Source organism: Scyliorhinus torazame, chromosome 12 (assembly GCF_047496885.1).
Source record: "Scyliorhinus torazame isolate Kashiwa2021f chromosome 12, sScyTor2.1, whole genome shotgun sequence".
Classification (NCBI taxonomy): Eukaryota; Metazoa; Chordata; class Chondrichthyes; order Carcharhiniformes; family Scyliorhinidae; genus Scyliorhinus; species Scyliorhinus torazame.
Window position 1 is genome coordinate 12,616,071 of NC_092718.1, and position 20,692 is coordinate 12,636,762.

The 20,692-nt window shown below is 48.6% G+C and overlaps 1 protein-coding gene across 1 annotated transcript in view; it reads left to right on the forward strand.

Annotated features, from left to right (window-relative positions):
* Positions 1–785: 785 nt before the first annotated feature.
* Positions 786–20,692, forward strand: part of LOC140387313 (transducin-like enhancer protein 3-B) — a 101,387-nt gene continuing 81,480 nt past the window's right edge. Inside the window, exons 1-4 of the mRNA XM_072470242.1 lie at positions 786–1,405; positions 1,619–1,716; positions 2,508–2,571; positions 3,106–3,150. Coding sequence (XP_072326343.1) covers positions 1,382–1,405; positions 1,619–1,716; positions 2,508–2,571; positions 3,106–3,150 — 231 coding nt within the window. The 5' untranslated portion in view covers positions 786–1,381. The remainder of the gene's footprint in view (positions 1,406–1,618; positions 1,717–2,507; positions 2,572–3,105; positions 3,151–20,692) is intronic.

Sequence of the window (20,692 nt, forward strand, 5' to 3'; positions counted from 1 at the left end):
CATGTTGGAATTGGCTGCTCTCCCTTCCTTTCACAAGACATCTTCTGGTTAACATTTGCTAAGTAGGGACTGTCACCAGAGTTGATGGGATTTGCAATGATGTGATCATCAGTTTTTATTAATGTTTTTTTTGCAAAATAAAAAACAGAAATGAGGGGAGGGGGAATCTGTGCACCCCCCCCCCCCCCGGGGGGTATCCTTTCACCACATGGCACTGACAGATTGTTTGAACTGTAAAGGGGGCGAGACATTGGAAACTAATTAAGCGGCGGCATTCCAGCCGCTATTTGCAAAGCACCAGGCGGAATCAAAGGCATTTGTCAGCGGCCGCCCCCACGTGGGGTTTGATTGACAGCGGCCCGGGGAGGGAGCGGGGCCGGGGAGAGGCTGTGATTGACAGGCAGGGGGAGCGGTGGCCAATGGGGGCGCGGGAGGCAGGTCGGGCGGCTGCCGATTGGCCGGGGCGCCGGGGTCCCCACGTGGGGCCGGGAGCTCGCCCATTGGCCGGGCCGCCCTCGCCCAACGCGGGTGACTTTCCACCCAAATATGGTCAAGGCTCTGGCGGCAGTGTGGGGGCGGGGGCCGGGCAGAAGGAGGGAGACACAGAGTCAGAGAGGGTGACAGAGCGCGCTGTGGGTCTGCCTGTGTGGGTGGGGGTGCTCTGTGTCTCTTTGATCGGGTTGCAATCCGCAGGGACCCCCCCCCCCCCCCCCCCCCCGAAAACACAATTGTAACAATTACAGAGTTTGCAACAAAACCCGGAGCCGCCGCGGAGGATCGCCGCCTGAGAGCCCCGCCGGGCCGGGGACCGGGAGCAGCCCGCCCTCGCCATGCTCTGCCCGGCGCTGCCTGCCCCCGCCGGCTGCGCTGCACCTTCCCGGGACTCGCGTCTCCTCCGCCGCCGCTGTTGTTGCTGCTGCTGAAGCCGGTGCTGCCGCCCTCCCCCCGGGACAGGATCCAGAGCCCGCAGCCGGCCGCCGCCTCTTTGCGAACAGATCGTTTCCCATCCTCTCCGCCTGGGAAGAGAAGCTGATCTGAGCCTGCCCGGACCCCGAGCCTGCCCGGATCGCCTGGCGTTCCCGGTCTCGTTGGAGCCTCCCTGGTTTTAGAACACAAAAGAAGGATCGTGTGTGTCTGTGTCTGTCTCTGTGTTGTTACCCCCCCCCCCCCCCCAAAGCCGGAGAGGACTCTGCTGCTTTGTTCTGTAAGCATTGGGAGTGGCTTTGATCCCGAGCGGCGGTGGACTCTCCCTTACAACTGGAGGTTTTCTGTTGTTGCAGTTTGCCGAGTGTAACCCCCCCACAGTGTTGTGTGCCCCCCCCCCCCCCCGTATTCCCCAGCCCAGTGTACCCCTCCCAGCACCGGATTCACGCTGGGAGCGATGTATCCTCAAGGCAGGCACCCGGTTAGTATGTTTCACTCTCTACTCGCTACAAATCGGCCTTTTTTAATTTGCAGAGCTCGAGTTTTGACCGGATTCTTTGCTAGTAAAGTAACTGTATCCAGCAGCACATTGTGTTGGTTTGTTATCTTTTTGTTTGCGAGTGTCAGATAAGTGGGATTTGGTGTTGGTGCCTGTTTTATATCCCCTGGTTTAAACATTATGCTGCATTCGCAGGCTCCTCATCAACCTGCTCAACCGTTCAAATTCACCGTGGCGGAATCGTGTGACCGGATCAAGGAGGAATTTCAGTTCTTACAAGCGCAGTATCACAGGTGGGCAAAGTGTTTCTCTTGAGGCTGAGCACTTGGCTCAGAGATCCGAATCTGAACAATTCTCTCGGCCACCCCAGTCTCTCACTCTCCATCTCCTCCTACCCCCCCCCCCCCCCCAGTTTCTCTCCATCTCCTACCTACCCCCCGCCCCCCAGTTTCTCTCCCTCTCCTACCCCCCCCCCCCAGTTTCTCTCCCTCTCCTACCCCCCCCCCAGTTTCTCTCCCTCTCCTACCCCCCCCCAGTTTCTCTCCCTCTCCTACCCCCCCCCAGTTTCTCTCTCCCTCCTACCCCCCCCCCAGTTTCTCTCCCTCTCCTACCCCCCCCCCCCAGTTTCTCTCCCTCTCCTACCCCCCCCCCCAGTTTCTCTCCCTCTACTACCCCCCCAGTTTCTCTCCCTCTACTACCCCCCCCCAGTTTCTCTCCCTCTACTACCCCCCCCAGTTTCTCTCCCTCTCCTACCCCCCCCAGTTTCTCTCCCTCTCCTACCCCCCTCCCCCCCCCCCAGTTTCTCTACTCTCTCCCATCCCCAGATTTCTCTCTCTCTCTCATCCCAGTTTCTCTCTCCTTGTATCTATTAGATAATAGGTGCGACTGTATTTTAAAGTGATAATATTGAGCAATCAGCTATTTATTTGCCTCGTGTAGGTTAGTACAGTCCATGTAAACAAGGCTTTAAATTATTCAGAGCGTGTGATGTAAGTTCGTTGTTTGGTTAATGTGTTGACATAGTCTCGCTTCCCTGAACCCCTTGAAACTGATACTTTTTCCTCCATTGGCTTCTTCCATTCAGCTTAAAAATGGAATGTGATAAACTGGCAAATGAGAAGACTGAGATGCAGCGTCATTATGTTATGGTGAGTGTGTGTGTGTGTCTCCCTCTGGCACATTTTTATATTAGTCTACTTTAGCATTTCCCACTTAATTTGTGGGCTGTCATTAAGACCTGGGTCACTCGTACAGCAGCCACTGAAACACACACACCAACTCCCCAGCATTGCTGGGGATCTTAAAAAGTTGATGTATCGAGTTGCACTCGTGTTGATTGTGTGTGATGGTTGCTAAAAGTTCAGCACTTTCTTTCCCTGTGAGTATTTCGATTAAAATCAATATTTTAAAATAAGTAAACAGGGTGCACACTTGTGGTCAGTGAGCCACAACAGGTTATCACTTTCGTGACTACAGCTGTTTATTACGAATTTAAGATAAAGTGCTGGGCAGGAGAGATTAAAACCAGAGTCATACAAACAAATTGGGTGCAAATAAATTAATGGCACATGAAAGGGGGGGGGGGGATAATAGAGTGGAAAATAAGGGACGAGATTCATTGGCAGGGAGATCTTTAAATATCCCAGGATGTGGATTAATGCATTTATTATTCCTTGTTTCAGTATTACGAGATGTCTTATGGACTGAATATTGAAATGCATAAGCAGGTAAGTGTGCAGTTGGGAAATATGGGGGGTTGTGGTAGTGGAGCATGGAGAGGATTTGCTGTAACTCGTGTTTTGGCTGTTAAAATACAGGAAACAAATTTGCTTGTTTCCCCAGATTGCTCTTTGGCTCCATATCCTGTTTTTTTTTTTTCCAGGGGGAGGAGAGAGGTTTTGGGTTTGTTTTGAATAGTTGTGGATTTGAAATGTGTTTTTTGTTGTTGTTGGAGTTGTGGGTGGCATTTCCACATTCTGCCACGAGTTGGTGCTACAAGCTGCTACTTCTGACTGGCACAGAGTGCTACTTTTAAAGAGAGCACATTCTGAAATAGTGCTTCTCAAACATCTGTCAGGATCTGGTTCTCAAATACATCTCCGCAGCATTATGTGTTACTAATTAGAGGTAATGTGAAACTTGGATAAGCTGTCAGGAACTTAAAGGGACAGGGCTCCTTTTGCTGCCTCTCTCAAAATGCTTTTTGAAGAGATCAGTCCGTGTCTCTCCCCCCCCCCCCCCCCCCCCCCCCCCCCCCCGGGCCGTATATTCTTCTTGACTGGGGCCTCAGCCCTCTTTTCAATGTCAAAGCCATTTAAAATTAATGAGAAGATATTCCATGAATAAAAGGGTAAACCAGATTTCTCTTTTTCCCCCCCCCCCCCCCCTATCACAATTGCAATTGGTCATTCGTGTCTCCTCTTCATAAAGGAAATGTATTGCATGCATATTTTCTTTTTTAAAAAAAAAAACTATTTTTTGGGTGGTACTTGCGGAATCGCACTCCAGTGTCGAGCAGCTACACCTTGAGTTTGCGAGACGAGAAAGAGAGAGAAGGCTGTGGATACTTGGGGGAACTCTCTTGACAAACCCGGTTACGTTTTCTTAGTTGTTTGAGAATACCCAATTTGTTTTTCCAATTATGGGGCAATTTAGCGTGGGGCAATTTAGCATGGCCAATCTACCTACCCTGCACATCTTTGGGTTTGGAGGTGGGGGGTGGGAAACCCACGCGGACACGGGGAGAATGTGCAAACTCCGCACTCCACAGGGCCGGGATCGAACCTGGGACCTCAGCTCCATGAGGCTTTTCTTAGTTTTAATGGAAGTTGGTGCGCTCCTTTGTCGAAAAAGGGAGTGTTTAAGCTGTCCAAGGATTTGCTGAGGAGACCGGCCTCCAGTGACATTCCGATATTTATTCAATGACCCCCTCCCCCCAACAACACACACAACGCTTTAAAGCAACTCGGGTCCTATTTGCTCTGAGTAATTTGCGCATGATGTATGTTCAGAAAATGTATGGGGTCTGACGATACAAAGCTGGAATAGGCCATAGTGATATTAGCCAGGGTGTTGGGGGTGGGCGGGGGAGGGAGGGAGTGGGGGGGGGGGGGAGGAACTGGGGGGGCCGGTAGGGGCTACAATTCTGAATACCCTACTAGGGGGTTTGTTTAATAAATGGTGGCAGATTTTATTTGTCTATCCTGTGATCATTTATAAAATAGTAATTGCAATGTTGTCGACCCAGAGAGTTCAGTGAACCCTTCAGTTCCTTGTTAACTGACGCAGCAGTGTACCCAAAAGCTAAATGGCAGGGTGGATTTCAGAAATGTATCAATCCGAAATCTTGCCAGTATCGCCTCCTCATCTCCTGTGCAGCATATTTTTCATTTTATGTTTGTCTGAAGTTTTCTTGTTGTTTTCCTTTTTAGCCTTTTGTAATGTTTCTATCTCTGGCTCAGATCTCCAATGACTGAAAAGAGAAATATGAGGGCGAGGTGTTGGAATGTGCCGAGCAGATCATATCTAGATGGGGAGGGGCCCCGATGCCTGTTGGAGTGAAGATACTTGAATCACTCCAGTATGTGGCCTTTCAGAGCAGTGATGAGTTACAGGCGAGCTATAAGCAAACTAGGGACATGTAGATGATGCCGACTCCTTGATCGGGCAACCTCACGGCTGGAATTTAGACCGTGCGTGAGATGGTCGGATGTGTGGCTCTGTTCAATGTTTAAACCAGTGCCCCACAAGGTGGATATGTAGGGCTCATGGAAAAAGTATGTTTTGAAGAAGAGGGGATGTCTCCCTGGCCAGAACATTTCCCCCGCCTGCACTGTTGTTTTGTTGGTAGGGGGAGGGAGGTTAGAGAAGCAGATTATCTGCTAATATGTCTTCATAGGGATCTTGCTGTGTGTAAATTGGCTGCTGCGTTTCCTGCATTGCAACAGTGACTACACTGCGCAATGTGCGGTCCAGGCGTTGCGAAAGACGTGACCATTCTTGTTGCGTACCTGTGGTTTGTCAAAGTTACCAGTGTGCAGTGGTTCCTGCTCTGGTTTACTGACCCATGAGCACTTCCCAAAAGCGGGAATGACTACATAGTGGGAGGTGTAGCACTGCCATTTTCCTAGGATGTGAGGCGAATTATAGGATGCCTTAAGTGAGGTTCTATTAGCCGAGCAGAGCGAGAGAGACCTTTTGACCTGTGTGTACGTGTGTGTGTGTGTGTGTGTACGGCTTGATTTCTGTCTGGCTCAATTCGCTGACCCCTTGCCACAGGTGCCAGCTGTGAATAGCAAAGAAAAGATTTGCGTTTTGTACGGAGTTTGTCACCTTTGGACATCAATGAATTACTTATGGAAGCATCCAATTGGATGTAAAATAAATGACTAGTTAATCTGTTTCGAGATTGAGAGTTGAGGGAGAACTATTGCCCTGGGCACCAGGGAGAATTCTCCTCTTCGAAATTGTATCATGGAATCTTTCTGGACGGATAGAGTGCCTGCTCGAATAAAAGTTTAAACTTTCTGTTTCGCTTCTCGTCTAATGGTCTTGCATGTCCGGCAGTGTGGCACTCCTTTGGTACGACGTTGGAAGTGTCGGCCTGAATTATGTGCTAAATTCTTTTGAGTGGGTTTTGATCCCGCGATCGATGTCATGGCAATATTTCTAGATTAGTAATCCAGAGGCCTGGACTAATGCCCCCCGATGGAGGCAAGTGTTCAAACCTTATCATGGCAACTGGGAGAGCTTGGACTAATTTTTAAAAGATCTGGGAGGAAATGCTATTGATAATGATCGCAAAACCCATGATTCGCTAACATATTTTGGGGAAGGAAATTTGTCGCCCTTGTGTGGTCTGGCAATGCGGTTGACTCTTAATTGCCCTCTGAAAACTGGTCGAGCGAGCTACTCTGTCACCACCTGCTCCAGGGTGATTAGCGATGGACAGTAAGTGCTGACCTTGCCATGGATGCTCGTCCGGTTGGGCCGGGGGGGGGGGGGGGGGGCCTTGACTCTGAACCAAGGCCGGGATTTATTTATTCAAAGTAAAATGGAAACAGTGAAACTTGTAGTTCTGAGATTAAGGTTTCTGCTGGAATCCTTGATGGATGGCTCCCTCTCACGAGCAGTGTCTCGCAGAATAGTGCCTCTGTTATTGATGTTAGCCCAGCTCCATGATATGTGCCCTAATGTTTTCCTTTTGAAGAAGCCCAGAAAGTCCCTGTTCCTGGTTTCACTCTTTTTTTTTTGTTTAGGTTTGTTTGATGTTGGTTGGCGTGCGTGGGGGGTTACTAGAAGATCAGAGTTGCTGTTCTGTTTAACACAGCAGCTGTGTGTATTTGTGATAATTTGGGCCCTAGATGCCCCTGCAGTCTTGGAGCTCCCCTGCTTTGCCTCTAATATGCTTTTTACAAATGGAGGGCTATCTCGGTCTGTGTACATGTAACATTTCAAACTAGTAGCGAATTTTTCATTTCCCTTATTTTATAAATCCCTCCTGAGTGCCTTGCCCCTCCCTATCCTTGTAGCCACCTCCAGCCCTATGGCCCTCTGGGCATATGTGCACTTGCCTTATCTAAACATTACAATGGGAGCTTTCTTCCTCAGCGTGGGGAGGGCAATAAACCAGCTTTAATAAATCTTTGTCATTCCTGTGTCCTCCTTTTGGAGAGCTGCAAGGGGTTTTACTAAGCCCTGAACATCAATAATGGTCGGACAGTATTTTGACTTTTGCAAGTGGCCTTCCCTGGCTCCGTGTCTTCTGTAGGAGTGCAGATTAACAAAATGAGCTTTTTGTACGCCTGGAATCTCCCGGCCTGCGATTGGCCACGTAGCAGGTTGTTTTCCCCCAACATGTCACCATGGTTACTGGAGGAGTGTCTGCTGTGTAGCAGAACCAGTCATTAATATGAGAATGCCTAGACAAATGTGAAGTCTTGTCCTTGACTCTACATCTGTGAAGGATTCTTTAAGCTTAATGCCGAAGGTCTCTCTGCTGAGCAGCCGTTCAAGATCAGCCATCTGGGCAAGGAAAAGATAAGAGTGCCCGACGAGAGAATTCCTCATTTCAGATTTGTGCCTGGTAAATGCTGTGTTTATTTGGGTGTTGGGAAAGGATGGGTGTTGGCACTCTGATTATCCTGTGTTCTTCCCACAAAAACAAAATGCTTTGTAGGTTGTGAAAGGTGCTGTTTATGTTTAGGACATCCCAAACATGCCTTCTGCCCATTGAGGTAAGAGTGTAAGGAGTTGGAGTTGACTTTTGTTGAGATATCTCCACCATTCAATAAAATATGGTTGATCGTCTAGCTCAAACTCTACTTTCCTGTCTGGTTCCCTTAGTGTCCTAGATTCTATTGATATACGATTTGAAATATACTCTGTGACTGAGCTTCCACCACCCACTGGCTTGAAAATTCCAAAGTTTCACAAACCTTTGAGCTCAGTCTGAAACTACAGAATCTCTCTCCTGGGACCTTGCCTTAAATACTTTGATGCAATGGGAGGTGCAGCCCAGTCCGTGCATGTACGATTCCTCAACCGGGATCAGCTTCCTTTTGTGCTTGAGGGGAGAGCTTGCATTTTTGTCCAATGTGTCGTCACTCGCGCACACAGCAAGATCCCGCAGGCAGGGTGGCGCAGTGGTTAGCACTGCTGCTTCACGGCGCCGAGGACCCGGGTTCAATCCCAGCCCTGGGTCTCTGTCCGTGTGGAGTTGGCTCATTCTCCCATCTCCCCGTGTCTGCTTGGGTCTCGCCCCCACAATCCAAAGATGTGCAGGGTAGGTGGATTGGCCGCACTAAATTGCCCCTTAATTGGGGAAAAATAGATTCCACAGGCAGCAATGCCAATATGGTCACTTGGCCTTTATTTAGTATCCAGTAACAAAGATGACCCCCTTTTGACTTCCATCTCTTCACAACTAGGGGTGTGAAAGAAAGACAGATTTACATTTCTCGCGTCTCTCTCTCTCTCTCGAGCAGCTTTGACATTCTTTACACCTTGTTAAGCAAATGGGGCAGCAATCATTTTATGCCCTGCAAGATTTTGCACATGGGTATGATCTGGCTTTCGGGGAGCAGGGAGAATAATTTCATCTGAACCTGGCAGGCATTGGTCGGCATGGTGGCACAGTGGTTAGAACTGCTGCCTCACAGCACCAGGGACCCAGGTTCAATTACGACCCTCTGGTGACTGTCAGTGCAGAGTCTGCACGTTTCCCCCGGTCTCGTTTGGAAGGTTGGTGCAGACTCAATGGGTCGAATTGCCTCCTGCAGTGAAGAGGTTCTATGATTGATGAGTGGAATTGGCTGGGGTGCAAAATTGCAGTTTGTGTTTATTTTTTTTCCCCCCCTCCAACCCCACACTCCAGTCTGGGAACATAAGAAGCAGAGTCATTTGGGCCATTCAATTGAATCATGGCCTTCTTAATAATTATTCTTGAGGGAGGAATATTGGTCTGATCTCTCCGCCTCAGTACCGTACCAGAGTGTTGGCTTAGATTTGAAAGATTTGCGTCCAGGAAGAGATCAGCCGCGATCTGATTGAATGGCGGAGCAGCCTCGGAGGGCCGAATGGCCGACTTAATAATAATAATCTTTATTGTCACCCTTGGACAATACAGGACTCTGAGTGTGTACTCGTTGGAGTTTAGAAGGATGAGGGGGGATCTTATTGAAACTTACAGGAAACTGCGAGGCCTGGATAGAGTGGATGTGGAGAGGATGTTTCCACTTGCAGGAAAAACTAGAAGCAGAGGACACAATCTCAGACTAAAGGGACTTTGCTTTAAAACCGAGATGAGGAGGAATTTCTTCAGCCAGGGGGTGGTGAATCTGTGGAACTCTTTGCCGCAGAAGGCTGTGGAGGCCAAATCACTGAGTGTCTTTAAGATAGAGATAGGCTCTTGATTAATAAGGCGATCAGGGGCTATGGGGAGAATTGAGTATGAGAAAAATATCAGCCATGATTGAATGGGGGAGGAGATTCGATGGGCCGCGTGGCCTAATTCTGTTCCTATGTCTTATGGTCACAAGTAGGCTTACATTAACACTGCAATGAAGTTACTGTCAAAATCCCCTAGTCGCCACATTCCGGCCGGCGCCTGTTCGGGTACACAGAGGGAGAATTCAGAATGTCCAATCCACCTAACAGCACGTCTTTCGGGACTTGTGGGAGGAAACCGGAGCACCCGGAGGAAACCCACGCAGACACGGGGAGAACGTGCAGACTCCGCACAGGTAGTGACCCGAGCCGGGAATCGAACCCGGGACCCTAGTGCTGTGAAGCAACAGTGCTAACTGCTGTGCTACCTCTGCTCCCAATTCCTTTGTTCTGATGCCAAAATTGGACAAGAGCCTCTTACGCCCCCCCCCCCCCCCCCTCCCTCATTTTTAAGCCTGGAATGTAAACAAACTGAGGTGAGGGGGAGAAAGAGATTGGGACATTGTGAATCTGTGTTATTGCATTGACTTGCTGTTAGTTGTGGGTGGGAGAAAGATGGTATGAAATAAAATGTAAATCGCTTGTTGTCACAAGTAGACTTCAAACGAAGTTACTGTGAAAAGCCCCTAGTCACCACATTCCGGTGCCTGTTCGGGAGGCTGGTACGGGAATTGAACCCGCGCCAGCTATTTAGCCCTGTGCTAAACCAGCCCCATTAGGCAGTGCCATGGTCGCTCCCAGGTTTGTCAATCCAGTGGGATTATTTTGGGATTATTTCAGTGTACCTAGGTCAGGTACACCACCTACCCCAATAAACATCAACGACATGCATTTATATAGCACCATCATGTAAAATGTCCCAAGGTGCTTCACAGGAGATTGAGCCAGGCGTGATATTGGGGCAGATAGGTGAGTGATGAGTGTTGAGCATTTTAAACTAGGTGGGAGAGGAATAGGGGATTCCAGACCTTGGGAGCCAAGGCAGCTGGTGGTACGGCCGCCGATGGTAGCGCCATGACGATCGGGGCTGTGCAAGAGGCCAGAATTGGAGGAGTGCAGCCATCTTCGGGGGGGTGGTTAGAGATAGGAGAATTGACGAGGCCACAGAGCAGGTTTCCAATCAATCCCATTATTTAAGCGGCTCTGTGCATAATCTGGAAGGTGTAAATAATTCATCTGGTGCCCTGTCCTCTAAACCTGTCTGTGACTGCTGCTGCAGCATTGGGGAATTGTCAGTTCTGAGGCTCAATTGGTATTAGAGATTCAGGTAGAGCACATAGTTTTTCGTTTAAATCTGTGGACTGGAAGAAAAGATGAACTGATAGCTGAAGTAAGGGGAGTGAGATGTTAAACTCTTGAATGGAGAGCTGATGATTGGGTTGCCCTGAATGTGGCAAGGAGCAGTCAATACGAAGCCTGTACACAAATGTTCAACACTTGCCATTTTTGATTTGATTTATTGTCACGTATCGAAGTATAGTGAAAAGTATTTTTCTGTGGCCAACGGGACGTTCACGGTACGTACATAGTAGACAAAAAGAATAATCGACAGAGTACATTGACAAATGATACATCGACAAACAGTGATTGGTTACAGTGCGGAACAAGGGGCCAAACAAAGCAAATACAGGAGCAAGAGCAGCATAGGGCGTCGTGAATAGTGTTCTAACAGGGAACAGATCAGTCCGAGGGGAGACGTTGAGGAGTCTTGTAGCTGTGGGGAGGAAGCTGTTCCTATGTCTGGATGTGCGAGTCTTCAGACATCTGCATCTTCTGCCTGATGGAAGGGTCTAGAAGAGGGCAAAGCCTGGGTGGGAGGGGTCTCTGATGATGCTGTCTGCCTTCCTGAGGCAGCGAGAGGTGTAGACAGAATCAATGTGGGGGTGGTAAGCTTGTGTCATACATTGTGCTGAGTTCACCACACTAGTTTCTTGGACTAAGCAGTTGCCATACCAGGCTGTGATGCAGCTGGATAGGATGCTCTCTATGGCACATCTGTAGAAGTTTGAGAGTCGATGCAGACATGCCAAATTTATTTAGCTTCTGTAGGAAGTAGAGACGTTGTTGGGCTTTCTTGACTGTTGCATCAACGTGAGTGGACCAGGACAGACCGTTGGTGATGGTGACCCCCAGGAACTTAAAGCTATCGACCGTCTCCACTTCGGAGCCATTGATGCAGATGGGAGTGTGTCGTTCTACGCTTCCTGAAGTCGATGATCAGTTCCTTGATCTTTCCGACATTTAGAGAGGTTGTTTTCGGTGCACCAGGCAACCAAGTGATTTATCTCTCCGCCCCCCCCCCCCCCCCCCCCCCCCCCCCCGTAGTCTGATTCGTTGTAGTTTGAGATGCGGCCCACCACAGTCGTATCATCCTCAAACTTATAGATTGAGTTGGAGTTCAGTCTTGCCACACAGTCGTGTGTGTGTACAGGGAGCACAGTAGAGGACTGAGCACACATCCATGCGAGGCCCCGGTGTTGAGGACTATGGTGGAGGAGGTGCTGTTACCTATCCTGACAGATTGCGGTCTGTTGGTGAGGAAGTCGAGGATCCAGCTGCACAGGGAGGGGTCAAGTCCAAGATTGCAGAGTTTGATTATTAATCTTGTTGGGATAATGGTGTTGAAGGCGGAGCTGTAGTCCATGAACAGCAGTCTGACGTAGGTGTCCTTGTTGTTGAGGTGTTCGAGTGTTGATTGTAGAGCCAGGGAGATAGCATCTGCTGTGGACCGGTTGCGGTGATAGGCCAACTGCAGTGGATCGAGACCGTCTGGGAGGCTGCCAGTGATCCGTCTCATGACTAGCCGCTCGAAGCATTTCATGATAACAGACGTTAGGGCCACCGGTCGGTAGTCGTTGAGACAGGCTACCTTGTTCTTCTTTGGTGCTGGTATTATGGTGGCCTTCTTGAAGGAGGTGGGAACCTCGGAGCGGAGGAGTGAGGTGTTGAAGATATCAGCGAATACACTCGGCAGCTGGTCAGCGCAGGCTCTGAGTGCTCGCCCGGGGACTCCGTCGGGGCCCGCCGCTTTCCGCGGATTCATTTTCAAGAAGGCAGCTCTTGCCTCTTGAGGCTGTAATAGTGGGTATGGGTGTGTCCAGGGCTGTTGGGACGGGTGGCACTGATACATTGGCTGACTGCTCAAAGTGGGCATAGAACTTGTTCAGATTATCGGGTAAGGATGCCCCAGCCCCAGATATTCCGCCTGGCCTTGCTTTATACCCTGTGATCTCGTGTAAGCCCTGTGATAGTCGTCGTGGGTTAGTGTTGTTGGCCTGGGACTCTAGTTTGATGTGGTATTGTTCTTTGGCATCCCTGATGGCTTTCCGTACGTCATACCTGGATTTCTTATATAGGTCAGGATCGTCAGACTTGAACGCCTCCGTCCGGGACTTCAGCAGGGAGTGAACCTTTTGGTTGAGCCGGGGTTTCCGATTGGGGAATACCAGTGTTGTCTTCTTCGGTACACAGACCTCGACAGACATACTGATGAAGTCTGTGACGGTGGTTGCGTACTCGTCCAGGTTAGCTGCCGTGGCCTTGAATATGAACCAATCCACAGACTCCAAGCAGTCGCGGAGAGTATCCTCTGATTCCTCGGACCAGCGCTGCACGGTTTTCTGACTGGCTCAGCACGCTTGAGTTGCTGTTTGTAAGCCCGAAGTAGGAGTACCGACTTGTGGCCGGATTTGCCCGTGGTCGGTGAATGAAGCGGTGGGCTCCTTTGATGCTCGTGTACCCGTGGTCCAGGGTGTTTGCACCTCTTGGTGGGGCAGAAGATATGTTAATGGAGTTTGGATAGAACCTTCCAATTTTTCTGTTTTTCGTTTTAAACCATTAATTCTCATCAGAGCTATCGAGCAATCGAGATTCTTTGTCTGTTACAGAGCCAATGTGCACGGGTGGTATGATAGCACAGTGGTTAGCACTGTTGCTTCACAGCATAAGGGTCCCAGGTTCGATTACCGGCTTGCGTCACTCTGCGGAGTCTGCACGTTCTCCCCGTGTCTGCGTGGATTTCCTCCGGTTTCCTCCCACAAGTCCTGAAAGGCGTGCTTGTTCGGTGAATTGGACATTCTGAATTTTCCCTCGGTGTACCCGAACAGGCGCCGGGATGTGGCGACTAGGGGCTTTTCACAGTAACTTCATTGCAGTGTTAATCTAAGCCTACTCGTGGCACTAATAAAGATTATTATTGTATGGTAGAATGTCAGGAAATTTAGCACCCATTAATAATAATCTTTATTGTTGTCACAAGTAGGCTTACATTTACACTGCAGTGAAGTTACTCTGAAAACCCCCTCGTCGCCACACTCCGGCGTCTGTTCGGGTTCACAGAGGGAGAATCCAGAATGCCCAATTCACCTAACAAGCACATCTTTCGGGACTTGTGGGAGGAAACCGGAGCACCCGGAGGAAACCCACGCAGACACTGGGAGAACGTGCAGATTCTGCACACAGTGACGCAAGCCGGGAATCGAACATGGGACCCTGGCTCTGTTAAGCAACAGTGCGAACCACTGTATAGGAAGGTATCCTGTAATGTTTTAAATAAGTAACCTCTTTTATCCATTTATATTACTGTCCTGTCTCATAACAACGCTTTGCGTTTTGTATATAGTACCTTTTAGGGTACCGAGACACTTAGCAGGAGTGTTTTAAAGCACACAATACATTTTTTCCAATTAAGGGGCAATTTAGCGTGGCCAATCCACCTAGCCTGCACATCTTTAGGTTGTGGGGGCGAGACCCACGCAGACACTGGGAGAATGTGCAAACTCCACACGGACAGTGACCCAGAGCCGGGACTGAACCTGGGACCTCGGCGCTGAGGCAACAATGCTAACCACTGCGCCACCGTGCTGCCTGACCAAACAAAATATGACACTGAGGCACTTGTGGTATTGGGGCAGATGGCCAAAAGGTTCGACAAGCAGACGGGTCTTTAAGAATGGCTCAAAGAAGGAGAATGGTGTAGGGGGGAAAGAGCCAGGCCAGCTGAAGGCACAAACACCAGTGAAAATTGTGCTGGATGCCGGAATTGGAGGAAAGCAGCGGTTGTCATGTAAGAGTACCTTTAAGAAATGGGTGTTTATAAATGGGTGCATATATAAATATCTATCGTGAGTGTACTTTTAAGAAATGGGTGTTTATTACTGCAGTGATGTCAAAGTGTGGGTGGAGCTGGGCTGTCTGTCAGCCTTTTACTTTCGTTTTAGGCTGTTTGCTGCAGGGTGTGTTTTAGTTTCATTTTCAGTGTTGGAGCTGAAACCAGACCAACCAAGCAGGTGTACTGCTGTTCTCTCTGCCATCAAAAGACTATCTCTTGATCATTTGGTGAATTCAGAATTATAAATGTTTTCAGTAGTGACTTTAACCTGATGTGCTTCTGTTAAAGGTTATGTTTTTTGTAAGTCTTCTGGATGTGAAAAGGACAGTGTAAGCATTACTTAGTGTTGTATTCTTTGGGGGTTGTATTTGAATCAATGGTTGCTAAGATGTTCACTGTTTGTTTTAAAAAGGTTAACGGGTTCATAGAATAAACGTTGTTTTGCTTTAAAAAATACTTTTCCATTTCTGCTGTACCACACCTGTAGAGTGGGCCGTGTGCTCCCCAGACCACAATCTATTAAAAGTTGTGGGTCAGGTGGACTCCATGATATACTTTGGGGTTCTCTAAACCCTGGCCCACAACAGCGGTGAAGAGCTGGAGGTAGTTACCGCGATAGAGTGGGCCTCTGAACCATCTCCTGGCCTGACTCCCAGGAAATTACTAAATGGTAGCACCCGCAGCCTTTGAGCAGTGCAATCTGTCAGAAATGGCAGATTGTCTGCGGTGATAGTCTGGCTATTCCTCCCTCCGCTCCCAGAGAACTCTCTGTTCCCTTGTAAAGCCGCAGGCTCTTTTGTTCAATCCGCTTTTGGCGGTGGGGCCTTGGATCCTGTTCCTCAGGCTTGCCCGACTCGTGGGATATTGCACAATTCACGTCGCCAATCTGAGAATTCATGCATTCCTTGAAAGGGATCCGATTCAGTACTCGATTTGTTGAAGGGAAGGCTGTGGGGAAGAGAACAGGGGAGTGGAACAAACTAATTGGATAGCTCTTTCCGAGAGTCAGCGTGATGGGCAAAAGGCCTCCTTGTAAAATTCATTGACAATTAACGCGTCTTTATGCTTCAGATTCTCTCTCGCTCTGAGGTATATCTTTGTGCCAATGGCTTTGATCCTTACTGAGGCGGGAAGAGGCCACAGCTCCTCGTGTACGGTTGAAGATTTTGGGTTTCACTGATTTAGATAGAAAGTAAGAAGTCTTACAACACCAGGTTTGTTTCGATATCACTAGCTTTCGGAGCGCTGCTCCTTCCTCAGGTGAATGAAGAGGTACATAGGGGCAGCATGGTAGCATTGTGGATAGCACAGTTGCTTCACAGCTCCAGGGTCCCAGGTTCGATTCCGGCTTGGGTCACTGTCTGTGCGGAGTGTCTGCACATCCTCCCGTGTGTGCGTGGGTTTCCTCCGGGTGCTCCGGTTTCCCCTCTCAGTCCAAAGATGTGCATGTTGGGTGGATTGGCCATGATAAATTGCCCTTAGTGTCCAAAATTGCCCTTCGTGTTGGGTGGGGTTACTGGGTTACGGGGAGAGGGTGGCGGTGTTGACCTTGGGTAGGGCGCTCTTTCCAAGAGCCGGTGCAGACACGACGGGCCGAATGGCCTCCTGCACTGTAAGTTCTCTGATAATGAAAAACCTGTTGGACTTTAACCTGGTGTTGTAAGACTTCTTACTGTGCTCACCCCAGTCCAACGCCGGCATCTCCACATCATAGATAGAAAGTGATGTGGAGATGCTGGCGTTGGACTGGGGTGAGCACAGTAAGAAGTCTTACAACACCTCCACATCATGGCTACCATCAAGGAAGGAGCAGCGCTCCGAAATCTAGTGACATCGAAACAAACCTGTTGGACTTTAACCTGGTGTTGTAAGACTTCTTACTGTAGATAGAAAGTGGGTGGGGGGGTTGGGGGGCGGGAAACGTGCTACCCTTGGCTGTGAGAGCAATGTTGCAACGACTTTGTATTGTGAGATGGTTACTTTTGAACTAATTGCAGTTACTTTGTGAGGTTGGAAATCTGCAACTTGTTTGCACTCAGCAAGCTCTTACAACCAGCTGAAAATGAAATGAAAATCGCTTATTGTCACAAGTAGGCTTCAAATGAAGTTACTGTGAAAAGCCCCTAGTCACCACATTCCGGCGCCTGTTCGGGGAGGCTGTTACGGGAATTGAACCGTGCTGCTAGCCTGCTTTCAAAGCCAGCGATTTAGCCCGGTGCTAAACAGCCCCAGACAATCGGTTTTAACGATGATGGTTTTGGAGGAATGATTATTAGTGGGAATCTTGGGGCAGCACTGCACCGCAGTGGTTAGCACTGCTGCCTCACTGCGCTGAGGACCCGGGTTTGAATCCCGACCCTGGGTCACTGTCCGTGTGGAGTTTGCGCATTCTCCCCGTGTCTGCGTGGGTTTCACCCCCACAACCCAAAGATGTGCGAGTTAGGTGGATTGGACATGCTAAATTGCCCCTTAATTGGGAAAAATAATTGGGTACTCAAAATTTCTTTTTAAAAAAATTAGTGGGAATCTTCCATGTGGATGAGGTGGGAGCACTCTGTGCATGAGGAGAGCCAGTCTGTTCAGCTGGCCTCTGAAGGAAAATGACGTTGTGAAGTCCAGTGACTTGTGTACACACACTAATTCATTGCGTAAAGTGCTTTGAGATTTTTTTTCAACATGAAAGGGTATCTTTTATCGGCACGATTTATGGCTATTAATTGAAACGGTGGTTGGAGTCTCTTAGCTTCACAAACACAGAGCTCACAGCTTTGACTGTTTTCCCCAGTGGCGTCATAAACGCCAACCACTTAAACGACATGTTTGCAAGAATTATTCAAGTGTACATGTACACTGGGGGAGGCTGGGACCAGCTCGTTTCTCCCTTTCCTTCTCCCTCCCACACACACACTCTAGCTCACTCCTTGGCTCCTAATGATAGTGTAAGGGCAAATAGCTTTCAACATGCCTTTGACAGGAGTACTGAAGTGAACACTTGAAATGGTGCTAGACAGCTGAGAGCGCTGATAATTGTAGAGCGGGAGTGTGACCACCAATGCTCTTGAGCTTGATTTTATTCACTTAATGGATGGTGTAGTGTACTGGACCTTACCAGTTTATGCTTTCTTTCATATATTAAAAAAAAATCTCTTGCTTTATTCTTCTCCCGAACTCTTGCTGACGCATCTTTCAGTCTGCTCCTGTTTTTAGTTCGATGCCACTCTCTATCTCTTAGCCTGTGCCCTCCGTTAAATGCCATACGGTTGGGGTGTGGGCGAACGACACTGCCTGGGTGTTACAGTCCCAAACCCACTTTAACTGGTCTGTATTTAGTGTTGCCAACTCCATCGATGTCATCTGATGCCTGCAAGTACCCAGTCAAATAGCCTCTTTCTCCCCATTCTCATTCCCTTCAACAAATAAACAATTCAAGGGCGGCTTTAATTTTTTTCTCTTGTCCCCTGTGATTTTTCTTCCCTTTGTTCTGGAAATTGATCTTTGTTTATTGGAGATTCCAGGTCCGTCCTGCGGGGTTGACCTGCCCTATTTATCTCCCTTGTTGAAATGCTTTGCCGATTTTTATTTTTTTTTATTTTTATTTATTTTTTTTTAGTTTGGGAGTGGGGTTTGGATTGTGAGAGAGGAGAGCACCTCGAGGAGTTCCCTGTACTCGGGAGTGTGAGAAGGCCTCCCTGGTCAGTGCCTCCCTCCCTGCCTTTACCAAGTAGGAGGTGGTCTGAGGAGGGGGGGGGGGGGGGGGGTGGACTGCACCTAGCTGAGGCTCAAAAGGGTTAAGCATTTATAGCAGCAGTTCTCTCTCCCACCCACCCCCCTCCCCCTTTTTTTCTTTTGTGAACCGTTTGTTACTTGCAAAGAATTTCTGGCACCGAATAAGTCCCCGTGTTTTATTTTGACAACAATGTCACCACAACATTTTAAAAGAAAAATGTAACCTTGAGGTTGTTTGCTGTTTTAATCACCATCCTTATCTCTCACCTGTTGCCGGCATGTACTCAGGAATTGTTTTTCACTCTTCCCTCCAACCAGCTGGTGGGAATATTTCCCCCCCCCCCCCATCTCCCATAAGTTAAAGTAGCTCGTTTAAACCAGTCTGATTGATCTCCCAATATGAATGGGAACTTGGCTTGATTGCTGTTCCATGGTGTGTGATTTTTTTTTACACTCCGACCACTTCTTTTTTTTCCCCTCCTCCCCCACCCCCCACATTTTCTATATCTGGCCCAAAGCTTTGGTAGCAAGCATTGGTACACAGCCCAGGGGCAGCTTGACACTTTGAACAGTGGAAAGGGCTTTTTAAGAAATTAAACATTTACAGACTTTGGTTGAAGTGCTGGATCGGCTGTCAAAAGAGCGGGGAGACTCCCTCCCTCCTACCCTCAAAGGTGCTGGCCTTGTGCAGAGAGAGAGAGAGTTTATTCGATCCAAGTTGCACTTGGGCTGATATTCTGAACTTCATGGTTGGCTGTTCACAGCCGAGGGGCTTAGATGGTGGGACCACCGATTCTGTGGAAGAGGCTTTGCGCACTGAAGGCCCCAGGCTGGACGCTTTCAACAGCTTCGATCAACATAAAATAACCAATTTCGATCAATATAAAATAACCAATTTTGATCATCATAAATAGCCCAAGTAAATTAACTCAAATGAACTGAGGGACAGTCCCTGAAAGGGAAACTGCCTTAAACACGCAGGGGGATGATTGTCTTTAGGTTAATGAGAAGCAGATTACCGAGAGGCGTGCCCTCCAGGATTTCTGTTCCTGATTGCTGTCCAAAAACACTCCCAGAAAGTGGGCAAGCACCAGATTAGTCTGTCTTGAGTGCCATCCTTGAGTTCAATGATTTGCCTGTAGTACGAGCTTGACTTCATTTTTTATAAAGCAAATTGGGCTACCGGAGGGCGTTAGTCGATCTGTATTGGCCTGGGAGCTGGTGCTTTCCGGGGGTGAGGCTCATTTGCATTTTGAATAATGCCATTTGCAGTTAAGGAAAATTTACTCATCCCAACGCGTTCGCTCTCTGTGGAAAAAGCTGAATGAGGGAAGGAATTATTTCACTTGCTTGGATGATGCAAGCCAGCATGTTCCAGAATGGTCTGAACTCTCTTTTTGGCTGCGGACATGGCTGGCGAGGCTGTTGTATATTGCCAGCCCCTCCGCTGACCTGAGCTGGGTGCTGGGCCTGCATTTGGGGGCTGATGCCCTTGGAGCAGTTTGGAGCGCGGGAGCACAGTGGTTAACACTGCTACTTCACAGCTCCAGGGTCCCGGGTTCGATTCCCGGCGTGGGTCACGGTCTGCGTGGAGTCTGCACGTTCTCCCCATGTCTGCGTGGGTTTCCTCCGGGTGCTCCCAAGTCCCAAAAGATGTGCTGTGAGGTGAATTGGACATTCTGAATTCTCCCTCTTAACCCGAACAGGTGCCGGAATGTGGCGACTAGGGGCTTTTCATGTGTGACAATTCTAAAAAAATAAAAATCACATTGGTGTGGGCCTGGAGTTCTCCTCCACCAGAAGAACAGGTGCCCTTCCCTATTTTCCTTTTGTTAACCACCGGGGGTTTTATGACAATCTGACAGTTTAATTGGTTTGGGGGGGGGGAGGGTGGGGAGTGATTTTAGAAACAAAACTTCCCACTATTTTTTTGCGCTATATCTGTGAAAGCTTTTAAGCACAGATCTGATGGCTTCTTATTTTCTACAAACTCTGCCCTTCCCCCTGTTTACGTGTACTCAGGAAAGCAACTTGAGGGGCTTGTCATGAGAATGTCACTTTAAGAAATGTTTGAATGCTCATGTTACTGCAGTGTGTCAGTGTCAGAGTGTGGGTGGAGCTGAGCTCTGGCTCTGCTTTTTAGTTTCACTTTGAGAAAAACTTGGGTGTGTCTGTATTTTTGGGGGGTTTTGTTTTCAGTGTTGGAGCTGAAGCCAGACCAAGCAGGTGTACTGCTGTTCTCTCTGCCATGAAAAGACTTTCTCTTGATCATTTGGTGAATTCAGAATTATAAATGTTCTCAGTAGTCAGTGTAAACCCCTTCTGTTAAAAGGTGTTTCTTTTGTCTTCTGGATGTTGTTTGGGAAGTTATTAAGGATTACTTAGTGTTGTATTCTTTGGGGGTTGTATTTGAATTGATGGTTGCCAAGATGTTCACTATGTTATAAAAAGGTTAACTTGAGTTCATAGAATAAACATTGTTTTGC